Source organism: Strix uralensis, chromosome 4, assembly GCF_047716275.1.
Source record: "Strix uralensis isolate ZFMK-TIS-50842 chromosome 4, bStrUra1, whole genome shotgun sequence".
Lineage (NCBI taxonomy): Eukaryota > Metazoa > Chordata > Aves > Strigiformes > Strigidae > Strix > Strix uralensis.
This window is the reverse complement of record NC_133975.1, coordinates 131,361,865-131,386,698: the sequence shown is the minus strand read 5'-3', so window position 1 is coordinate 131,386,698 and position 24,834 is coordinate 131,361,865. Positions and strand designations below refer to the sequence as shown.

The 24,834-nt window shown below is 45.5% G+C and overlaps 1 protein-coding gene across 1 annotated transcript in view; it reads right to left on the bottom strand.

The window, feature by feature from the left end:
• Positions 1-24,834, bottom strand: part of MDGA2 (MAM domain containing glycosylphosphatidylinositol anchor 2) — a 387,125-nt gene that overhangs the window by 230,133 nt on the left and 132,158 nt on the right. The window contains exon 2 of the mRNA XM_074869265.1: positions 22,036-22,175. Coding sequence (XP_074725366.1) covers positions 22,036-22,175 — 140 coding nt within the window. The remainder of the gene's footprint in view (positions 1-22,035; positions 22,176-24,834) is intronic.

Sequence of the window (24,834 nt, the reverse complement as noted above, 5' to 3'; positions counted from 1 at the left end):
CACTGCCACTAAAGAAAACAGCAGGCTTAAATTCCATTTTTAAGTTTGAAGACAGAAAACAGGCTAATATGGAGCAATGGGATATATATACACACAGAGTCCAGAATTATTTTAATTCATATTAGCCCTAATAGGAATCTCTCAGATGTGAAGGAACAAAATAGCCACACGAAAAAGACCAAAGCTGGCAACAAATCCAACTTCTACACTTGCCACAAATTTCCCTTCACAGTTGGCATTGGTTAATTTACTATAAATGCTGCAAAAGCATTTGTGGAGCTTTACCACACCACAGCTCAGCACCCATGAGCCGATGGAGCAGAGTCCATCTCAGATGTGTCACCAGGCAGCAGACATGGGGATGGGGTAGCCCAGACCAGCACAGTGGAGTAACGTAAGGAAAGGATGGTCTTTAGGTAGGACATGCCCCAAACAAAGAATATACCTTTGTTTTGGTCTTTCAGATTATACGTCCATTTGACTTTCAGAGAGGTTTCCCTCAATAAAAACTACATCTTGAAACACAGTTTCTCCAATTTTACAATTTTAAGGCAGCAGAAGTTACTTCACTGTTCTTAAATTTAAAAGGCTCGTGTCTCAGTTGTTCCACCCAGACTTGAACACGTTGTCATCAAAACTGCTCAAAATTACGCACCTCACAGGTCTAAGACATCTGAACACCAAGAATTAAGAATTTTGGCTTTGAAAGTGCAAAGGAAGGATTTCTTACACGCAAAGACTGAAAACCTAAAGACTAACTGAATACAAATGAAGACATTTTAAGTGATCGCTAAACAATTTAAGAGGAAATAAATGACTTAAGAATGTTGCGATCATTAGGTAAATTGGTAAAACAACCCTCCTTTAGACCCTTCTTATAGCATCTTGCTTAGTTGAGTAAGTCGGTGTTTCTTTATGAAAAGGTAGTGTCTGGGGAAACATCTATACATACTTTCTCAAAAAACCTTTGAGAAACCTGCTAAATGATTAATTGCAGCAATTTATCCTAATTTGACTATAATGTTTTTCCTTATGAGTTTAAGATGTTTCACTGCTTCAAAAAATTAGCGCTTCTATACTGAAGAATCAATATACATTTTACTATAAATATCTCATGGAAGGATGGAGGTTTTTTCATTCTGCACGGCAGGAAAATACCTTCTCTAGCATTAACTGGGAAGGACTGAGTTCAATGAATTTCACAGAGCCTTGTTGCTACTGATGTCAGTACCATTTTAAAATTGCCAATAGCTACATGACTTACAAGGGCCTTGCGTGGTGATGTGATATTTCCCTGATGGAAAATTATTTACTGTCCACCAACTAAGTTATTAAAGGGGTTCCAGGAAATGATCCAAACATCTCTGAATGTTGTATTTTTATTACCTCAGCTTTTGTTTATCCAGCAGCATTAATTTGCTTCAAAATGAAATGCAACTTTTCACCTTCATAATAGAGAACATAATCTAAGGGCAGAACAAAGCAAACATAACACCGTTGAATTCCTAGTTATTAATCTTTATGGTGACCTTTTGATGTTGGTATAGCACGTTAAACCACCGGAGTCATAAACACATCCTCATAACTTAAACACATCAAAATTCATTCACTATAGTTCTTAAATGGTTAAAAGGAAAAGAAATATAAGACGTTTTGTAGCTTGTAGCTACTACCACTAGCACAGAACTAAGCTTGGTGATGAGACCGTATCATATCATATAGAATCATGTCATAGAACAGTTTGGGTTGGAAGGGACCTTAAAGATCACTGAGTCCCACCCCCCTTCCCCAGGCAGGGACACCTTCCACTAGCCCAGGTTGCCCAAAGCCCCGTCCAACCTGGCCTTGAACCCTTCCAGGGAGGGGGCAGCCACAGCTTCTCTGGGCAACCTGTGCCAGGGCCTCACCACCCTCACAGGGAAGAATTTCTTCTTTACATCTAATCTAAATCTCCCCTCTGTCAGTTTAAAACCATCACCCCTTGTCCTATCCCTACCCTCTGATTAAGAGCCCCTCCCCCCTTTCCTGTAGCCCCTTTCAGTCCTGGGAGGCCGCTCTAAGGTCTCCCCGGAGCCTTCTCTTCTCCAGCTGAACCCCCTCAACTCTCTCAGCCTGTCCTCACAGGGGGGTGCTCCAGCCCCCGAGCATCTTCGTGGCCTCCTCTGGCCCCACTCGAGCAGGTCCATGTCCTTCTGCTGTTGGTGCCCCCAGAGCTGGACCCAGCACTGCAGGGGGGTCTCATGAGAGCAGAGCAGAGGGGAAGAATTCATGTGCTCCATGCCAATCCCACCACTACTCTGAACTACCAGTGAACCAAAAAGTTGAGAGATTTTTTGGTTGTATAAAATAGAAAATAATCAGATAGATTAGGAGTTCTACATTTTCTCTACCTGAAACTTCTACAATTGCCCTTGGAATAAAGTCTAAGGTGACAGTCCCACTCTGAGGGTTATAAACTGAGGAGGATGTTGAAGACCTGGCAAGGGTATAGAGAAAAGCCACAGTACTCATTAAAACAAGAGAAACACGCTCAAGAGCGCAAGTAATAAGCTCAGCAAATTTGCAGTATCAAATGAAAAATCAGGGAAAAGCAATCAACATCTTGAAAACATACATGAGGGACCGAAATTCGATAACAGATCAATTTTTCAACATAAAAGGCAAAGTTAAGTCAGTAATAAAATGGATTAGAAATCACTTTCCATTTGCTCAGCCCTAAGATGTTTATGCAAAACATCTTCTATCCAAGACACTTCACTAAATCAAAGTCAGCAGTGCCAAAGGACCTTTCCAGGAGTGCTGGAACTTTCAGCACAGATCCAGGGATGTGAAATCTCCTCCCTGTGCTCACCACCAGGAACCAGCTCTACAGACCAAACCATCGCCGGGTACTGAATTTCCACCACCCAGCAATTCTGAACAACTGCAACCAAGGCACCATCTTCACAGTCTCCAAACACATAAAAACCCAACTTTAACATAAAGAACTCTTTCTAGTCCAGTTTTGCAAGCAAAGTGCCTTACATGGCTGCTGGCCTTCCCTGCACAACCTTTCAGAGCCCAGTTTTACCCAAATTCAGTACGGGCATGCAGCTGGCCTTGGAGCAGTACAACCCTCACCTCCTGGCACCCAGAGGTGATGCCTCTGTCCAGTTTGGGGACAGGGATGTGGGAGGACATTAGAGGACAGAGGTCTAAGGAGCTGCTGTTCAACCACAGCACAAGCAGCAATGGGAAACACCAGATGCCACCAGCTCCCACTTTCCCAGAACTACTTGTCTCTCTCAAGAGCAAAAAGGCATAAAAATGTGTTTCTGTCATTAAACTGAAGACAACTGGAGTCTAAACAGAGAGAGGAAAAAGTGGCTGCTAAACAGGATTTTTCTACTTTCAAGTCACTCTTCATAATAGAGTTGCGTTTCAAAGTGACAAAGCCATCTTGAAATCCAGGCAGTTTAAAATTGACGCTTTTTCCTTTTATAACAGTCCTTTCAGGTATTATTTCTGCTTCTCATTCTCTCCATCTCTACCCATTTCACTCCCCTGCAAGACCCCTGGGAGAAACAGAGTATTCAAGAGAAACAGCTCTACAGATCACACCCAAAATGCTGTCAGAGACTTACAACAAGGAAATTGATAAAGACAGAAGAAAATGTTTCTCTTCTGGTCTTTTGATAATACAAATCTTGACTACTTCCTGCAACAATCATTAGGGGGGATTTTTGGGCAGACATGCAGCCTTTAAACTGACAAGTGTCAGGAATAAATGGATCTGAAAATGAGAAAACAAAAGCAGCAGTCGCTGACGCCAGCACGGCTGCATACGTGGCGAAAATAGAACTGCAACACAAAGCTATTTCTGTGCAGATGGTGAATGCTATGAGGCAGAGACCTAAATACTTCTAGTACGAATGAGCCATCAATAGAAAGAAAAATGCACTTATTTTCCTTCCGTGCAAAAACAAAAACATAACTTTGCTTCCAGAACACGCTTGTACCTCCAAGGGCTAAGTGCAAAGTTTGGCGGATCCTTAACGCTTTGCTCCCGCAGGAACACGCAAAGCGCTGCCTTCCCCCCTCCAGCGAAGCTCAGGCCTGCAGAGGTGCCACCGCTCGCACCGCGTGGCAGCTGCACCATCCCGTGGGCTCCGGCAGTAACCCAGGCACATTTCTGGCCCACCTCTGCTTGAACGAATTAAATCCACTTAACTGAACATCATAAAATGTTGGGTTTTAAATAGCTCTTTTTCCACTATGTTGTCTTCTGCAAATAGCACCGAGGTTATTGATTTCCTGCGATGCAATATCAGTCTGTTTACTTAAACTAGTTCCCATTTTAAAAACTTCATAAAACGTAATCCAGAAAAATCATGCTGTACTTCAAACACCACTGATAGCAGACTTGGTGCACAGAGAGATTCTTAGAAAAATCCCTTCTACATATTGAAAGCTGATGACCACCGGGCTCTGCCTTTACATTCGCACTGGACCTTATCAGCATTTCCAACAGCACACCCTGCGTTGCATCCCTCCGAGACTGAAGATGCACACCTGCCTTATTTCCAGACATCTTTCTGAATTAAACCCTAAATCTCAGCGATCCAGTAACATTACCTGTGCTTTATCTTCCTTCCACAGGAACCGACGCTCATACATGCTGAATTACACCTTACTGTCTCATTGAGCTAAAAATGAGAGCGAGATCCTGAGATTTAACTTGTTTTAGCTGCGATGACAAAGAAAGGAGATGACATTTTATTTTCCTTGAAAAGTGGGAGAACTGGGAAGGGGGGGTAGCAGGGAGAAAAGGGAAAAGAAGAAACTTGACAAGAGAGAGTTGGCGGCTCAGCTGAGACGGCAGCTTGGTATGAAATGCTATCAACAGAACTTAAGGCCAGAAAAGATCAGCAGCTGCCGAGCACAAGTCACAGATACTGCATCAAGCCCACGATTTCCTGTAACATAAGAAATCAGAGGCATTGACTGAAATTATCAAACAGCCAGGTTTGTTTCAGTTTTTTTAAAGAACACTGTTTTTCCTCTCAAAGTGCAATTTATGATTGTGTTGTGTAACTAATAGTCACAAATTATTAACCAACATCATGACATGAAGGCCAGGGCTCTAAACTGCTTCCAAAAGAAAATAAACATTCATTGGAATTAAGTCTATCCATACCTAGTTACCATAGTCATCAGATACAACTTTCTGATCAGGCAATTCCTAAATATCAGACACCCAGAAGCTGCAAGATGAAGCACATCCTACCTCTACGCTCCAGGTGCTGGGCAGGAGATGGGACAAGGGCTCAGTCAGGATGGAAGTTCCCAGGTTTCTGTTTGAAAATGTCAGTGACAGACACCAAAAACCACCTCTGCTGCCATGTTTTTGCTTCTGCGTACACTTTTTTTTCCCCTTTGTTTCAGAGGATGAAGAACCGGCAAAATCTCCTTCTGACAGTGAAAAAGTCTAAAACAATATTCAACAATGAAGGAAAAGGACAGAGTCTCTTCCACTCTGTACCTGACACAGTTGAGAAAGGTTCTAGCAAGACCTTTATTCAGGGAAAGAAATTGAGCACATATTTGAATCCTACTGACTTTAAGAGTTTAGCTTCTTTCCAATTCAGAACTCAACAAGAAGAAAATTTATGAGAAATCCAGTAATCGCAAATAGCATCATTCATGTCTTGCTGAGCTTTCCTGGCATACCTTTAAATGACTCCCACGAGTGCCAAGGAAGGGATCTGGGAACAGTTCCCACATATCAAGAGAATTGCAAATAGACATTAAGGGAAAAAAAAAAAAAAAAGAACCTGGTTCAGCCTGCAACTAGAAATAAAAGGACAGGATTAAGGGAGAGAATTAAGAACTTGTAGAGTGAAGGCTAAGAAAATCATAGCGATATTAAGCAACAATGAACTGAGATGATTTGTGAAGGGAAACGAAGATAGCTTCAAATCAGGGAATACTTAAAACTGGAAGAGTTGATAGCACAGGGAAGAGGGGCTACAGCCACTAATTCAGCATTGCCTGATACACGGTAACGAGCCATCCCCAAACGCAGCTGAGGAGTTAACTGAGGCTCTGGACATCCCACTAGGCTTCTACTGTGTGAGCCTTAACCAATTTTTAGCAGTTGGAAAGGACCTGCAAGGCAAGCTGGTGTGTCAGGGGAAATGCATTGCAGGGGCTGGTGATGAGGCTCTAACAAGCCCCCACCCCGGCTGCGCTGCCACTATGAGCCCGTTCTCGGTATATTAAGGTTGTGCTGTTGCATTAAAATGGAAAAAAAAAAAATAACGTTGAGCTTTCCCTTCCTTCTACATTAAGAACCCACAATTATGAAGACAACGCAATTCCCTCCCCACCCCAATCAAAGCCCACACCCCAATCAACCACCAAAATCCAGCCTGTGGAGGTCAGAAAATCATTGTCAGAGACCAAGGCAAACGCAGCTACAGCACAGCTTTTTGCTTCAATGCTCACCTTCCTTTTACAAGGAGACTACAACTTCGAAGAGGCAGCTGAACTTCAGCCCACCAAAAGTTAAATGGCCAGGTCTTCTCCAACTCTACATGGCTGGCTGGCTCTTCGAGTTTTCAGACTGAAAGGGTTATTTGTTTTTTATTGTGATTTTTACTTTCTTTGGCTGTTGTGCAAAAATTCCTTGATTTTACAAGAGATTTTTAGTTAATTATGTATTTACCTAGTTAGCATAATTGTCTTCAATTATGTAATTAGTGTTCATATGTGTAATCATTTGAACATGTAATTATATCTAATTACACCATTAAAATGTGCAAGTCATAAATATCTTTATCATTTTGATTGATAGACATACAGGGAGGAAAAAAATCTCACTTGTTATTTTTATCTCCTGGATCATGAAATCTGCAAGAGTAACAGGATTCAGCCTATAATGTTGCTGTAATTATTTATAAGGACCTATCAAGACTATACCAAGGTTGTACCTTTCAAGGAGAGGTAGAATGAATTGAACCACTCAAAACTAAGGAGTAAAAAGTCACCCCGTGCAGCAAGATTCTTCTGTAAAAAAAACCACTAAGAAAAACAATCTCAAAATGCTTATTGTTTAGTGTCTAATTATGCACTTGCTGTTATGAAGAATAACAGCCCACACAGAAAAAATAATACAGAAAAAAACCACACGCAGTTGTTCCTGCTTGCTCTGATGGAAAGTGCTGTTGTGCCCTAGAAAGGGATTTTAAAGCTCCTTGTACTTTTTAGCTCCTTCCAAAACAACCAGTGTAGCCATACTTAGCAGAACAGTAACATTTTTTAGTTCTGCTTAGCTTTATTTCAGCAGCTGTGCCTCATGCCCTGTAGTACAGTACCAGAACAAATACCTGGCGCATACCAAATGAATTAGGACAGCAACAGTCAAGTCTTCTATTTAATTGCTTTTGGCTGGGAAGGCAAACATTTACACACAGATTAAATAGTTAAGCTTATTTAAAGTTCAGCTTCTCCTCTCCAGGTTCAGATTTCTTACCTTTACTAACAGACAGAACAGTCTATCAAAAAACAAAACAAAAACAAAAAAATCCCACATGTGCCTAAGCTGACTCCAAAAGTTGGCGGTGGGGGTGGGGGAAGCCTGACACAACAACTAACATAACAAGAGCTCTTCAGCACCACTTGGGAATAACCCTCAATTACAGAGCATCCTTCAGCAAAAGGCATATGGTTTCCAGCCTGATAAGCTCCCTCATGCTCTGCAGAGCATTCAGATACAAGTGCTTAGGTGGATGGCAGCAAAAATAAACCCGGTACTTCCCAAAACGGCCCCTCCCAGCTGCCAGAGGCTGAAGAAGAGCTCAGCCTACGATACAATTTTATCTACGAGAAGAGCATCACAGAGAATAAAACCACACAAGAAGGATCACGGAGGGGTTGTTAACGGTCATCCCAGAAACAACCCGATTTGTTCAAACTCTATCACCACAGACACCTCAGAGGGACTAGGTTTTGTGAGCAGCATTTCTTTTCTTAAAATGCAAAAGCAACAATCTCAAGAGCCTGCCTTCATAGCTGAGGGTGGAGCTTCTGGTCCTCGGGTGCCATCAGGTCACTGCTGTGAAAGCACTGTCTTTAGGAGCACGTGGAAGACAAAACATGAAGTTCACTGCACTCAGAACCACAGCGTGATGCAGAACCACCTTCCCTCTGCTCCCTGAATTTAGTGGGAGATAAGAAAAAGGCTCTGAAGAACAGTCAAGCCTCTAAAGTTCCACAATTGAACTGTCAGTCATGGAAGGGCACACTGGTGTTAAATAAATCTCCCCTTGAAGGGCATCAGCTCTAGAGACAAACTCTGGAAGGCACCAGCGTCAAGTGTGCAGTCACACCACACCTTCTCAGAGGCACTAACGCACGTTTGGACCTTCAGATCTAACCGATGTCATGTTGGGAGAACAACTCAAATGGGCAGCAAAACAAACATGGTTTCCAGCCATGAACACTTCTTGCTGCTATGGGAAAATATACGAGGAGCTCGTCGCTCTGAGGTTTTACTTGCAGGTGTAGGAGAACACGTCTTTCACTATGTCCACGGCGACAGGAACGATCCCCTATTCTGCTCCATAAAAAGCATCTTCAAGCGTTTCTTCAGGAGATATTTTTTCACAGACCAGCTACCAGAATGTACTTCTGCTTCAGCCACAGCAGATCTGCATATGCTGCTAGTTTCCCTGGGTTACTAAATTATCTCTTTACTCATCAAATACATTCTTCTTCAGCAAGCAAGACCTCACAGCAACAGACCTCATTCCAAATCCACCCACTTCATTTTTGCTTATGAGACTAGTATGTTCAACTGTCATGGAAAAACAGCTACTTCTGCAGCATCCCAGAGCGACTTCTCCATCCTTTCAGCCAACATCCTACCTTTTAAGGGCCATCAAGGAAAAGGAAAACAAAAGCTGACAATATACAGACAGAAGCCAAAGACTGCAGAGCACTGCTTGGGCAGAAGATGTAGGGGAAGGGGAGAAGACAGATGCAATCCATTCAGCGGACAAGTGTCCATATTAACTTGTAATTTTATTATATTAACTGTAATAAACTGGAAAATTTTGCTGTTTTCCTTGCGATTACGGGAGAATCATGCTCTTTGTTCATTGGAAGCTTTCTGTAAGGGATTTCTGGCAGCTTTTAAGCTTCCATAAGGGTCAATATGAAACTGGTATGGTAAAAATCACCCACGGGGATTGTCATTTCCAACTCCACGTGATTCTCTGATAGTCTCATTTCAGTGATTGCTGATGCTTTAGCAGGCCTACGCTCAATATTCTCAACTGAGATAGTGTCACTGAGATACACACTTCACTTGCCCTGATGTTGCATTTATCTTGATTTAAGCTGACCTCTTTCCCCCACCACTTGCAAGCCCTTTTTAGAAATCTGCAAACATATTTCTTGTCGAGAGACAGCAGTCACCCGGAACCAGGAGAATCAGCAAGACAGGACTGGTCAAATTATTCAGAATAAAACAACCAAGGAGTTTAATTTTTTTATCAGCTTGCAAAACACATGCCTTTTAATCCGGCTTCCTGCAGATGATAGGGTGAATGGCTTTACGTTTCTTTCAGTGGCAGATTCACAAAATATTCAGTGGGATAATGTGCTGTTTGCAGCATATGACTTGAGTTACCACATCAAAATGACATCATTCAAGACAGGATTACATTTTATGGTTACAGAGGGAACAGAGACAAGTCCAACAAGCCCTTATAATGTAACTTAACTGTGAGTTTTTAGAATTAGATTGCCACTAGGCAAGGACTTCAGCTCCAAAAGAGGTTTTGGGGGAAATGTCTTCTTTAGGGATTTGTGTTTTCTCCTGGGTTGGTTTTTGGGAAATCTAAATTCCTATAACCTTCACCAGCAATGCCATAACCGACAGAAACGGCTGAGTCTCACCACCTCTGGACCTCCCTCTTTCCTCACTTATTTCACCACTCTGCCTGCTCTTACTTCAAGGCTCCCATAGTCATCCTCAGGAAAGCCCTTCCTCCCACAGCTGAGGCTACGTAAGATCTAACATCGAGAAAACACACAGAAGCATTGAGACAAAACTACATTTACTGACAATATCAATAAATGAGGTTTAGAAGCAAGGAAAGGCAACTTTTCAAACACATGGGGTACATGGGGATATCACAGAGCATGGCAGAACCCCAGTCCATGAGCGTCTGGGGTTGACAGGGAGCTGACATGCACCACAGTGCTTCGCTCTCCTGCCAGCTCCGACAAACCACCTCCTTGCCGAGCAGCCGGTATCTCCATCAGCAGACATATGTAACCACGGCACATTATGGAAACACCTTCATTATTTAAAATGCATACCACCTTAATTACTCAGTGCGATTAGTGTAGCCTTCTCTAATGTTTCAGAACAGAATCCTACCTTCACCTTATTAGCGTGTGGAAAGAAAGAATTAACATTTTCTGGCACTCCATCCATTAAAATATAAAAAGCAGCATTTCAGAAAAACAAAACAAAAAACCCACGTGATGTTCTCTTTGATCAGCTGCAAGTGAAACATAAAAGGCTCCTTTGAGGTAAAGTGAATGCTACATTTTCTATTTTAATTGATAGGAATTCTTATTAACTGCCACTGATGTGGCCAAAGAAAGTAATTTGTGGGGAGAGGGGGTTACTTACACTGGAACAGCTGTTTTCCTATTGCATTCTGCATATCCTTATTACAATAATTGTACTCTTGTTAGGAAAATTGATGATGATTTCGTATGACACTCCTCTCAGTTCATGGGAAGACTTTACAAATGTTCAGTGAACACCTGACAAAATCCAGCCTGACTCATGACTAAATTAGCCTGCATTTTATGCTGTAAAAAACCTTTCATAAACGTTTGACTCAATAAAGCTCACATTTAGCTACGAAGGACATGTGTTTCCATTGTTCTTCAGCATTAAAAGAAATATGTGATTAAACTGTACATGCCATTTTTGCTGTTGATTTATTTGATGTTTATTTGATGCTTTCTTCCTAAAGTATAGGACCTGAATTCACACCTCTGCAAAGCACTGCAGATACATTCAGTGTTCACTCACTACAACCCTCCCCTGCTCTGTCTGACAAGAGAAATAACTGTTAAACGTGAAAAAAAAAGTCTGGGACAGAAATCACAGCATCCACAGTGAGGGACAGCATTGAAAGACAAGTGAGCAAGAGACTCCTGGAGTGGCACCAGGCTTCTTGGGACCGAGACACTCGTCCATCTGAGCACATCGTAAACCGAGCGCCCGACACGCTCTAACCCAGCACGACAGCACTGCTTTGTGTAAAGAAGAGCAGTTAACCACTCCACGGACATGCTGGGACCTACCAAAAACTGAATTAATTCTAGAAGTTTGGCTTATTCCCACCGCTTGTTTGAGACAGGAGAAAAAAAATCCCAATAGCAAGTGAAAGCAGTGGTCCTACTTTGTCTTTTTCATTCCCTTCCCTGCTGTCACTTCTAAATGCAAACTCAGAAGGCCAAGCAAAAGCTGCTGCTGACTTGGGCTACACTGGGCTGGACTGACCTTTCAGACTCTCTCCGCACCATGGTTTTGCCCTGACAAGGACAAATGTACCAGCCCTTTACCCACCCATACATTCTCCCTATTGATCCTCCTCTCTAATTTGAAAACTTTGTTGCTTTCTGCTTCTCCAAAGAGGCTCTGCGTGTGAGGAACTCAGACATCCCATCACACAGGAAGGTGCTGGCCAACGTCTCAACACAGGCCTTGTCCACCCCACCTACATTAGGTTCAGCATGCTTCCTTTGGAAAGGAAAAAAAAAAACCCACAACACAACCCAAAACCCAACAAATTAAATGCAAGGCAACACAAGGCTTTCTCCTCACTGTGATATCAGTGCTTTTCTGTCCCGCCTATTGCTTCTTTCAGTTGTTTATTCAAGCCCCATCATCCCACTCAGCACTGGATGATAATTAAAATCAAACAATTGCTTCTTCTGCAACATAAATCAGCAATACGAACCCTGACAGCCACACACTGTGGACAACAGCTGCAACAACGCAGGTGCAAAACAGGTCAGCCCTGCTAACTCCAGCCCATCCTGATGTGGCTTCCCCGGGTCAACCCAGGCACCTTTGGGGGCTCAAGCCTACACTGAGAATGTCCCCTGCCAGCCACCACCTCCATTTCTGTAGGACAGGCTGTGTGCTCAGTACCCTGTTGCTCCGACCAAGCTTGAGCGAGCTCAGCATCCCCAACAGTCCCCTGCAGCCAAGGAGAGTATCTGTACCACTGTGATCACCCCCTTATAGAATCACAGAATCATTCAGGTTGGGAAAGACCCTTGGGACCATCAAGTCCAACCATCAGCCCAACTCTACAAAGTTCTCTACACCACATCCCCCAGCATCTCATCCAAACGACCCTTAAAAGGGATAGTGACTCCACCACCTCCCCAGGCAGCCCATTCCACTCTCTGACCACTCCTTCTGGGATTTTTTTTTTCCTAATGCCCAGTCTGAACCTCCCCTGTTGCAGTTTAGTGACAGAACAAGAGGGAACGTCTTTAATCACCTGTGAGGAGAGACCAGCACCAACCTCTCTACAACGTTCTTTCAGGGAGCTGTAGAGAGTGATGAGGTCTCCCCTCAGCCTTCTCCTCCTCACACTAAACAGTCCCAGCTCCTTCAATCGCTCCTCACAGGATTTATTCTCCAGGCTCTTCACCAGCTTCGTTGTCCTCCTCTGCACTCGCTCCAGCCCCTCGAGATCTCTCTCATATTGAGGTGCCCAAAACTGGACCCAATACTCCAGGTGTGGCCTCACCAGTGCAGAGCACAGGGGGACTATCACCTCCCTACTTCTGCTGGTCACATTATTTCTAATACAAGCCAGGATGCCGTTGGCTTTCTTGGCCACCCGGGCACACTGCTGGCTCATGTTCAGCTGTTTGTCAATTAGAACCCCCAGATCCTTTTCTTCCAGACAGCTCTCCAGCCCCTCCCAGCTCCCAACAGGCAGGGTGCGTGTCCCCAGGGCCACACACGCCATCCTGGCTCTGCTCAGGGTGTGCAAGCACCGAGCTCGGGAAGCAGAAGGGATCTCCTAGCAGCCTCTCAGCTGCAAGGGGAGTAGCTCCTTGTTGACAGAGTGGCCATCAGCACAGCACTCCACTCCTACAAGTGGAAAGAAAACACAGCATAACAGAGCCAGGGAGAAAATTTTGGGTCTTCCAAATGCAGATCCTCCCATGCACTGCTTACCAGGAGAGCCAAGCTATCTGCCACTCTCTACACACACAGCCAGCAATAAGTGCACGTCTTTTCCCCATCCCTGAAGGGGTTGAAGAGTCGGGTTGACACAGCACTGAGGGATCTGGTGGAGTTGAGAACGGTCAGTGTGAGGTTCATGGTTGGACTGGAGGAGCTTCAAGGGCTTTTCCAACTGAGATGATTCTGGGATTCTTAGTCCCTTGATTTCAAAGGGATAAAATGACACAGTCCAATAGTGCTGCATAGGAGAAGGAGTGGCAGAAGGATGTGAGGGGGTGGAACCTGCTATGGTTCTGCAGAAGAAAGCCTCAGTGCTCACTGGGGCATGTTGCATTCTCAAGGTAGTCAAAATGCCAGAGCTCGCTGTGAGCAGAGAGCACACAACTCTGACAACTGGCCTCTCCAGACTCCTGGAGCTTGGTCGGGGCAAGGGGACAGATGCGGGGACCCCATCACTTGCCAGAGAGCATCGGGCCATGCTGGTGGAGACAGAGAGCGCTGCCACAGCTGCCCCCACTGCCACAGCGAAGCAACTGCATGAGGACTCGGGCATCCCCCCCCTCCACTCAGCACATTTTGCATCTCAGAATGTACTGCTCCTGGTAGGATAATGTAACCCAAGGTCTGACAGCACACAGAGGTGGAAGACATGGGGAAAAAAACATACAAAATTTAAAAAAAAAATAACGTGGGTGAGGTTATACCGATGAAATGAGGTCTTTAGCATTCAGCCTTTAGTGGACAACAAGGAATATAAAATCCCCGCCACTCCCGGCTCTTTCAAGATGCTGCTGCCTCCTCCGACCCCTGGGGCCCAAATGTCACTCCCTACCTTGGGACAGACCCAGTCGCTGCTGCCAGCGGCCAGACCCTCCCAGCACAGGCTAGAGCAGCCAAGGAACATTACCATAAGCTACATCCCCCTTCAGGCTGCACAGGAGAGCCTCACTAGTGCAAATAAAAGGTCACCTATTACCTACACAAACCAGCAAATAACGTATTCACGTCATGGGGATAAGTGGCCTTAGTACCTCCTCGCTCGTCTCTTGCCGAGCTGACACGCAGGCACAGCACAATGCTCGGTTCCTGGGCTAACGTCTGCAAAACAGATGGGTCTGAAGGTTGACACGGCAGCCCCCCACCCTGCGGGACACCCAGCCAGCACAGTGACTGCCACACGGGCCGCGGGCCCAGCTCAGCCAGCCACACACCGAGGAGGACTCGTCCCGTTGCCCCCCTCCCCAGACGGCAAGGGGCTTTGCAGAATTTTGTTCAAAAATCCAAACCAACCTCTGGGCAAAATCCTGAAAGCAGTAATTTATGAAAAAAGGGCTGCATTTGCCCACCCACCGTTAGCCTCACCTGAGCATGGATGTGGCATTTTAAAAACTTAATCAAGGAAAATTAGTTTCTATGGCAACTAATGGCACATTTAATAGATCAAGTGATGAGTGCTGTGTATAACAATGCTGCAAATTATGAATAGCAGTGATACATCAAACGCTACACAATCACTCCACAGATAACAAGCAGACATGCAATGATGTGTTGGGGTGCTCAGAGCTTTCCATATAATTAGGAGTGAGGCTAAGTTTTGGGGAACAACAGCACACATTTGCAATTCTCTCCCCTTGAAATAATTAATGCAGCTTTATATTATTCTCCCCAAAAGCCTCACTTATATTGCTTAGACCTCAACAAATTTGGTTGATTACTGTGTTCAGTTTTGGGCCCCTCACTCCAAAAAGGACACTGAATGACTCGAGCGTGTCCAGAGAAGGGCAAGGAAGCTGGTGCAGGGTCTGGAGCACAGGTCTGATGGGGAGCGGCTGAGGGAACTGGGGGGGTTTAGTCTGGAGAAGAGGAGGCTGAGGGGAGACCTCATGGCCCTCTACAACTCCCTGAAAGGAGGGTGCAGAGAGGGGGGATGAGTCTCTTGACCCAAGGAACAAGCGACAGCACAAGAGGGAATGGCCTCAAGCTGTGCCAGGGCAGGGTCAGACTGGCTCTTAGGAAGGATTTCTTTGCAGAAGGGGTTGTTGGGCGTTGGAATGGGCTGCCCAGGGCAGGGGGGGAGTCCCCGTCCCTGGAGGGGTTGAAGAGTCAGGTTGACCCAGCGCTGAGGGATCTGGTGGAGTTGAGAATGGTCAGTGTGAGGTTCATGGTTGGACTGGAGGAGCTTCAAGGGCTTTTCCAACCAAGATGATTCTGTGTTTCTGTGAAATTTTAAACAAAGTTTCAAAACAGTTTCCAGTTTGAAAGTGCAACCACCTCTCTGAATACATCTCCACCTGCCTGCAACTAACCCTAGGGAGAATTCTGTAGCCCGTGGTGGGAAGCCAGAAAGGGTAAATCTGAAGACCCATTTCCAAAGAGAGGCCCCTGCAGAGCAGTGTTATTTCAATACAACTTGGAGCACATCACAAAGAGGCACATGCAAGTCATCAGCCTGGTACAGAACTACAGCAATTGATCAGAAAGTTAAAAGCAATGCCTGGAAAGACAAAAAGGCATAAACGTGCACTTTGGTAAAGCACACAAGAGTGCTGACATGAAAGAGGAAAAAAAAAGAAAACATTCATTCCACCTCCCAAACTTCCACCTGCAGCAGACACCCATCATGGGCAGCCGCACGTCATGGGAAGGTTAAACCACAGCAGTGTGTCCTGGTACCACGGCGTGCACACCCACACCAGCCCCGCCAGCCTTGTTTTAAAGCCCTGAGAGTACTCTTTGGGCAGAAACCCCATAAGCAGCACTTTCTCTTTGCCTTTTCCAACCTGTGAAGGAAGGAGGAGAAAATACAGGTCCCACCTTGTCTGGTCCAATTCCCCACTGCTACAGTTCCTCATGCCCGTGGGGAGGGAGTGTAAAATAAACACCAACACACAGGTGGTACAAGCAGAAGGGACTTTCCTTTGACAAGTTGATAAGCACATGTGTTCCAGGGGTCTCAGTCCTGCCCTTTTCCCCAGGAAGGGTTTTCAGATCTACAAGCACTCAGTTGCAGGCGTTAATGTGCACACAAAGCCATACTTATGTGTAAATATGTCCTAGATACAAAAATTGGATATTCAGGAGCCACCTTGCAAAGCAAAGGAGAAGGACACATCTGCAAACTTCTGAGAGAGATCATTTTCTTTCTTTATATCCCAGGGGAACTTTTAATGTGGTAGAAAGGAACACCACATAGACACTGTGCTGGTAACAGCAGTGCTGCAGCGCAGGAGGGTGAATAGAGCACCAGCAAAGTCTCCTCTCCTTGGGGATAGTCCATGGGATGGTGAGGATCAAAGAGAAAGGTGCTTACAGTGGCAGAGCACATAGAGGAGCCTTTGGAGATGCCCTGAGGACCATCTCCACTCACAGTAATTCACAGAAATGGTCTGAGGCTGACTCATAGGCACCGCTCTAAGCCACAGAGACACTGTGATCTTTTTAGGCAATGACTGGACAAACATCAGACAAGACCTGATGTCCTCTACAGGCAGCCAGAGGGCTCAGCTTGGTCCTTCTCTAGGCTCAGCTTCTTAAGCTGACCCGTCCTGTAGCGCTGGCATCTTCTCCAGCCCATCGCTAGGTCTGGCACATGCTTGCCTGCCATCTGGCTGAGACCTTCAGAGGACCCAGAGGAGGAAAGTTCACAGGAGATTTTCCTCTACCTACCTGGCTTTTGAACTGCCTCTCAATAGTTGTGGAGACCCTACTGTGAGCTCAGAATCAGGAAAGCAAGTGAATGCTAATTAGCCCCCAAACCAGGAAAAAAATTCTTTGTTAAGTAGAGTGCATGATTTTAAAGAGACTTTAATTTTGTAGGTGTAATTAACTGTAGCTCCAAACCCCTAGCTATTAAGGTGCTCAATTACTAAACTCAGCTTGCAAATCAGGAAGAGAGCTTTCTGCTTTAGCACTTGCACCCGCTCTTAAATGCTATTCCCAAAACTGAAGGCTTGCAGAAGGTACTTCCACAGTTTTGCTGTAAAGACACTAAATAAAGCTTGTTACTAACACTAGCCTTACATTTTGAATGATGTTTTTACTTGAGCGCTGCCGCCTGGCTCCCACACCTCGCTGAGCCGGAACGGAAGCAGACGCTCCGTTAACGAACCAGCACAATGTTTGTGAAGACTGAAGCCCAAAATCCAACTCTTGCCTCCACGCAGTGGGGACCGCACATGCGCTTACGGGCAGAACTTGGCAGCCTCTGTTTAGCTTTAACGCCGTCACGTGCAACGGCCAAAGCAGTAACAGTGAGCAGAGACACAAGGCGGGGGAACGGACAGCACGTGCAGAAAGCAGTTTGCTCTTGGTGCAGAGATGCATCATTTCCCTGCCTGGCCCAGTGCTAACATCCTCATCCCCCTCCATGAGCCACTGTTGTGGCAGCGTGGCATTTCTACTCCACAAGACATCTAGGCGCTTTTCTTCCAGGCAAGAAATGGTCCCTTATCCAGTTGCTGCTGAAGCACAGGGCATCAGTTGGCCAAAACTTGAGTTTACTGCGGAAAATAAGGGATCTATATATATCCCAGAGTCATAGTATTAAAAAAAAAAAAAATAAAGCAGACTATGGCCATTCATTAATCCAAGCAACCTGGTAAAACCTTGCAAAGACTCCAAACCCTGGTGCTGCCCACTCTGTATTTCGGTGGCCAGCACCACCCGGCAGTCGTTACCCCAACACGTCGTGGCTACTTGGTGGGAGAAATGAAGACGATACAGCCTCCGAGAGCCAAAACACAATCCCACCAACACCTCGGGAGACTGAAGGGCTTTTGCAAGGTGGAAGGGTCCAAGCCACCCAGCATCGGTAAAGGCCACGTCTTGGAAGGAAGGATGCAGGATGGATGGTCCCATCAACTGACTCGCAGCACGCTTTCACCACTTCCTTTTCTCCTTGGTTAATGGGTGTTTTCTGCCCACTCCTGACTTGGGGGGAATACAGCGAACACCGATGGGGGATTTTATAAGTGCTTAGTGCAGGGTTTACTTCTTACAGAGTCTAAAACAAAAGGTGTTTCTATGTATGCCAAAAATAATTGAAGAAGTTTGAGAAACACATGCAACTTGAATAGCATTCTTAGAATAGATACATAATTATGTATTTTATAAACTCGCTTCCTGGGGTCTGATAAAATATCATTTTGAAAATAATTTCCATACGATTTGCAAACCAAATATGATAACCTTCTGTGCAAAATTGGTAAAAAATTGAAGTACTAAGAAGACTGGCAATTACCACAAAATGTGGATGGGAGTCTCTTGCAGAAAAAAGAAAAATAAAAATGTATTTTCACCACTTGCATACGCAAGGAGAATACGAAACATCTTGCCAGATATTTCCCCTCAAACCCAACTCATATTGAAGGCTGTCTGAACATGAGAATCCAACAATATATTATCAAGTTTCACATATAATTTCTGCACATATAAAATAAGGCAGGCTTAAAAATAAATGCTGTATCACCCCTTCCAGCCAGGCACTGTCTCTTGGTCACAACAAAAACACACTGCAGACCTCCTGCTAAAGAACCAGGCCCATAAAGCAGAATGTATCCAAGCAAAATAAAAACCTTACACTACCTGTATTTAAAATACCCAAGAGTAATTATTGGTGAGTAGTTCTGACAGCTAGAAAGAGTGAGCACCAGCTCACTGATTTTACATCCACCCAGATCTCCAGCCTGACCCTGACCGGTGCTTCTCCCCAACAGCCCCACTGACAAAATCAACACAAGCGGTGGTGCCATTCACGGCAGTCTTGTTTAAAAGAAGCCAAATTCCACAGGCAACGAATCCAAGGGGCTGTGGCTCCCACAGAGTTGCATGCCAGAGTTTAAATATGGCAATGCAAAAAGCTATGGTGTCTTAGGCTTTTTTTTTTTAAAAAAAAAAACAACAAACTTTCCAGAGCACTAAAATTGAATGGAAATTTAATAGGAAGGTGATAAAAAGGCTAATGTTCAAACGCAGCCCTGCCAAGCCTCCTGTATTTCGCTGCAGAATCACCCATCTGAGACTACCAAAACTATCCCCCTGCTCACAGGCAATTAATCTGCAAAAAATATTGCGAGTCTCAGAGCTGTAACACGAGAGCGAGCGCGAGAGCGCAGACCGAGGTGCTGGCTGACAAAAAAAAAAAATCTATAAACAGGTAAAATGAAGAGAAATCAATTTTCCACCCTGAATCCCTGATGCGAAAATAGAGATTTTTATGAAAAAAGCAGCCGTGTGGTTGCTTTCTTGATAAGATGTTTTGGTTGAACAGCCTTTTTTTTTTTTTTTTTTGATTCAGCAGCATCATAAGCTTTGTTACTGCTTGAGATGCACCTTTCATAGCTGGTCCAAAGCATCTCCCGACAGGTGACAGCCCCGCTCACTTTGAAGCTGCCTCAGGCCTCCAGGCAGGCAGGTTTGAGAGGGATCTTTGATTTCAGCCGCACCAAACCTCACAAGCTGCTGGTCAGCTTTGTTGGAGCAGATGGAGGAGATGGTTTGAGAACAAAACATTCTCCAAGGAAGCTCACTGGAAGTGTTTAGTCTACCTTTATCCTACTCTTTTCTGCCTGTGCACGAACATGCTATTTACTTCCACCTAAACACACAGCATGCCAAGAGCTGCTGCATCCAGAGCCAGCTGCTTTGGGTCTTGAAAAGTCATTAAATAAGCCTGGATAAGAAAAGTTTGGGAAGATGGAATTAATCCCACATTACTAACAGGCGCTGAGAGACATGGACTGGTTTCAGAGGTGGCTGGAGAAGGCAGCCACCCTGGGGCAGATCCATCTCCCTCACTCTGAACAGCACCTGGTGCCGTAACAAATCCCCTAAAAAGCATCAGGGTGTCCTCAAGGCAGGAGGTGCTCCCTTCCTGTCTCAGTCAGTGCTACATTAAAATGTTATTATCAACTTTTGTTAACGAGGTCTGTATCAATCCAGGGTCTCTCACCTGGCTCTTCCAACGAGGAGCCACCAGCATCTTCCCTGCACGTCCACAGACAATGTTCAATGAGCCACCAATCAACCATGGCGTGAGCAATGCCAGAGCAAAGAGGGCAATTGGCAAGGGGAGAGAACACAATAGCAGGGGAATAAATACTTTTCATACCTTGTGAGGCACTGAATATTAAACTTCATAATAACAGAACTGATATTAAAACATCACTGTTCTTATTTGGGGTGTTAACAAAATATCTGGATACTTAGCCCAGTCTGGGTGTTCTTAAGCTTTTTTTTTTTCTCTCTTCTTTCTCCTTCACATGGCAAAGGCCAGAGAGTGCTTAATTTAAAAGAAAAATGTTTTATAACATGGCTTTAATGTGTGACTGCATCTGAGAGGGTGAAGCTGTGTGCAGTTAGAGTTTTCTAAGACACAGCCTGACCAACACCTTCCCTGCAACCAGCACAGGCTAAACTTCAACTTTTATTTTTAAATCTTCTCATTAAATTGGAAGCAGCTACGGAATAAACAGCAGAGAATCAGCACATTTCTTATTCCTGGAAGGACATCACTCATCTGCAGACTTGGGATCTCCAGTGAACACCCCTTCCCCAGCTCCCACCTGTCCTATGTGGTTGCAAGAGGGAGGTGTTTAATTCACCACCTTGCAAAAAAAAAAATCCTTACAAGGTATTCTAGCATTCAAAATCACATACAAATACGCTCACTGTGAGGGGTGGTAATCTCAGCTAATTACAGACGGACCCTCAGCTCTCACTACTCAGCTTGTTTCCCAGCAGAGCAAGATGAGGGGACACGGCAGAAGGCAAAGTGGCAATGGCAGAAGAGGGAACAGAGAGCAGCCTTGGTGCAACAAGCAAAGGAAAAAGTGGAAATGGAAAAGCAGAGCAGGAGAAGAATAAAGCATTACACTTGCAGGGGTCTTAAAAGTTCCTGATCTAAAATAACCTGTTAACAGGGTACCCTGGGCAAAGCGGGGGGTGACGGGGGACATGGCTGTAGCAGAGGTTGACAAGAGGCTTTGGCTTTGAATGTGATGCTATAAAATAGAGTTAGACCTGGAAAAAGGCAGGTTTTTTCTGTTTAACTTTCGTTTTCCGCAGCGCTGCAATGCTGTGGTTCCAACAGCACCCAAGACCCAGGTGCACAGTGAGACTCCCCCGAGTTCTCATGTGCTCCCTTCTCCAGCCGTTCACTCTGGTGCATACTGTCCGCTTTCGGTTGTCTCTGTCCTTTGTTTTTCCTTTCCTTCTACCAACCTCTGTGGATCTCAAACACTCACATCAGGACCCCATGTTAAAGTACAATAGAGATTTGCTGCTTTTAATGCCACGTTCCTAGCCAGTCATTCAAAAAACGTCATAATCTTTTCTGCAGTTGATGGGGTTCTGCAACACCCCAATATTGGGAAGTATTTCTTTGCAGAAGGGGTTGTTGGGTGTTGGAATGGGCTGCCCAGGGCAGGGGGGGAGTCCCCATCCCTGGAAGGGTTGAAGAGTCGGGTTGACCCAGCGCTGAGGGATCTGGTGGAGTTGAGAACGGTCAGTGTGAGGTTCATGGTTGGACTGCAGGAGCTTCAAGGTCTTTTCCAACCCAGATGATTCTGGGATTCTGTGAATATCAAACTGACAGCCTGGACAAAATATGCCCCTGTCCCCCCACCTCCCATTTCCAGGGTCCTGTTGCATTGATCTCTACCACCCTGCACCACTCTAGTCCTCAGCAGAAGACTAAACTTGTAGAGGCGCGGTGACCAGCAGCGGGGCTGCCACAGGGCACGGCGGGGGCTCACCTGTGGCCGAGGATGACCAGTGACCAGGCAGGTCAGCTCCAGTGTCTCTCCCTCACGGATGGTGTAGACCCTCTCCGAGTAGCGCTCCTCCTCGATGTTGCACGCCAGGCCCGAGTGCACGATCCGCACGGTTGGGGGGGCTGCAAGACCCAGAGAGAGAAACCAGGTGAGCACCATTGCCCGCACCCCGGGGGTCTGCTCCGCAGCATCCTGGGATCCCGGCGCACCCCAGCTGGGAGAACCGAGGCCAGAGGGGGGTATTTTCACCACGGAGGATGCCTTTGCTTACTCAGCATGTGCATATCTGGCACCAGAAGGGGTTGCCACGGTGTTTATTAATACCTAGCAATGCCCTGAACAAAACCTTCACAAACTCATTTGCATTCCGGTTATTTTTGTTTCCATTTCCAAATGAACTCTGCATTATTGTTCTTTTTTATTATATATCTTTCTAAATGCACTATCATGTTCATTATGCAAATGAGAAGCCTTAATTAAACCATTAAAATTAAGCAGGAGAAACAGAGGGACTGATGCTGCTTCCTTTCAAAGCCGATACCAAAACCCTGTTGCTGTCAGAGGGATCAGAATTCGGACCAGAGGTTAAGTTCAAGCAGAATCCTTACTTTACTTTTCTTGTATATGCAACCTGAACAACAGGAAGTTATGCTGTTTTACATGTTGTACAGGCAGGAAAATTGCAATACTGTTGCTAATACCACACGTACAAATTACAGCTCTGTTTCAGCAAGTCTCCAAAGCACGTTCCCGGCTCTACGATTTTCTTTACTTCTGAACTGCGAAATTCACAACTATTAAAATTTTCAGAGAGTGGATCGATAGGATAAGGAAGTTGAGTTACAGTCCTACTGCCAAATAAAATAACATAAAGTAAACAGCAGAAGAGATAAAATGTAATTCTGGTGAGTTTTAAAGTCTCACTATTTCACCTTCTCTGCTCGTCAGTGCACTGTTCCTGTTCAGTAGAAGCGGATATGCCATAAAGTCCTAACTGAAGTCTTAAACCACAACCAGCAAGCAGAACAATTAGAGCTGAGCCCAACAGGGCTTGAAGCCATCGAGATCCCAGCGCCGTTCCCCGTGGACAAGAGCTGGGACATCGTCCGTGTGCTCCCCCCACATCCCCTGCAACAGCAACAACCAGCCCCCCAAGACTGCAGCTCCCTTTTCGGGGCTCTGTGCTGCACGTCGCCGGTCTACTGCTGCTTTGATCGATTTGTAATTGCTTGGCTAACGCCCACGTCAAGCGCCAGTGGGATTCCTGGGGTGCATTGCTCTGGCACCCCTGCAGAAGTTCCCCATCAAACATGCCATTACGGGTCCGACCCGCACACGGCGCCCAGCTGACACAGCCCATTCTGTTATCAAGTGCTGCACAATGCCTAGAATTGATACAAGCCTGCTAATAATTCAAATTTCTGACCCTTGCTCTCCAGAGGCTGAAGAAAATGAGACTCAAGCAAAGGACCCTGAACAGGACAGTGTCAGGTCAATCAAATGAACAGGAAGAGAATAATTATTTCAGGCTGTAATGACTAAGCCTGATATTCCCAGCTACCTTGCATTGCCCCTGTCCATCTCAGTCTACTATATTTAGATCATTTTTCAATGTGCTTGGCCTAGGTTAACCTCTTCAGCAAGTGTTTAAGAAACCTGGCGGCGGTAGAGCCTCTCTGCAGAGCACCAGCAGAAGAGCTCGGGCAGGGAATGGATGTTTCCTGCACTCCTGGTGTGCTCACAGATCTAACGGCAGAAGGTGACAGAGGTCTAGAGAACCACCAGGATCAGCAGAGCAACAGCTTGGTGGGGCCACTCAAGATTAACCAAGCAGGCACAAGAGCAAAAAGGCCCCCCCTGAGCTCACAGCCTCCCATCAGGTGGGGGTGGCCCAGCAGCTCCAGCCTCAGCATTGAACTCCTGAACTTTAGCAAAGCCTCCAGCAAGTTCTGCTCCTCGAGCCACCCCGTGCCAAGCGTCACAGACCCACCAGCTCGCCCCCTCGGCTCTTCTGCAGGCAGCCCCTACTTAACAAAGATGAATATAGGTGAAAGACCAACACGCCCCTGCTCTTGGCAGTTTTATAAGGCCAGCAAAAATCGCTCCTTAGCATCAGTTACTTCCGAGCACAACACGATGACTCAATACATCCACAGTGCTCAGCCTATGGCCACATTTAGTCAGACAAGTATATCTACCCGCCTCCCTACACAGGAGCTGCCTCAGCTTTGCTACCCTACGGCTCAGGAGAACTGTTTGGCAGTCCCAGCACCCACCCCGTACAAGTACACAGCTGGCACTTTGCAAGGCTAAAGATGCTATTTACTGTTTAAAAGAAACAAATCAAACCTATCCACCTTTTTGTAGTGTAGATCCAGGCTGCTCTTCCCATGGAGCTCACTGTCCCTCCTGCAAGGACAGATGTCCTTGTTTACGAGTCAGTCCCATGTGTCACATACTGACCTTAAAAGAATGTTAATTCTTAATTGTTATTATTTTTTCTAAGGAGAACAGCAACACTAATGCTCAGCGTACTGCGGCTTTCCCTGGGCTAGGAGAGCTGCTTCCCCTCCACACGCCTCAAGGGTTCAATGTCCAGGGCCACGGAGCATCCTCCTTGTTCTGCCACGTGCAGCCACTGTACAACAGGGCTCTGGGCCACGATTGAGGCTTTTAGAATCTCCCACAATACAGATAATAAAATACTGAAATGCTAAAGCAGTGCTGTGGAACAGAAAGGTAAAACAAGGTTCAGCATAGATCATGAGACTTCTGATAAAA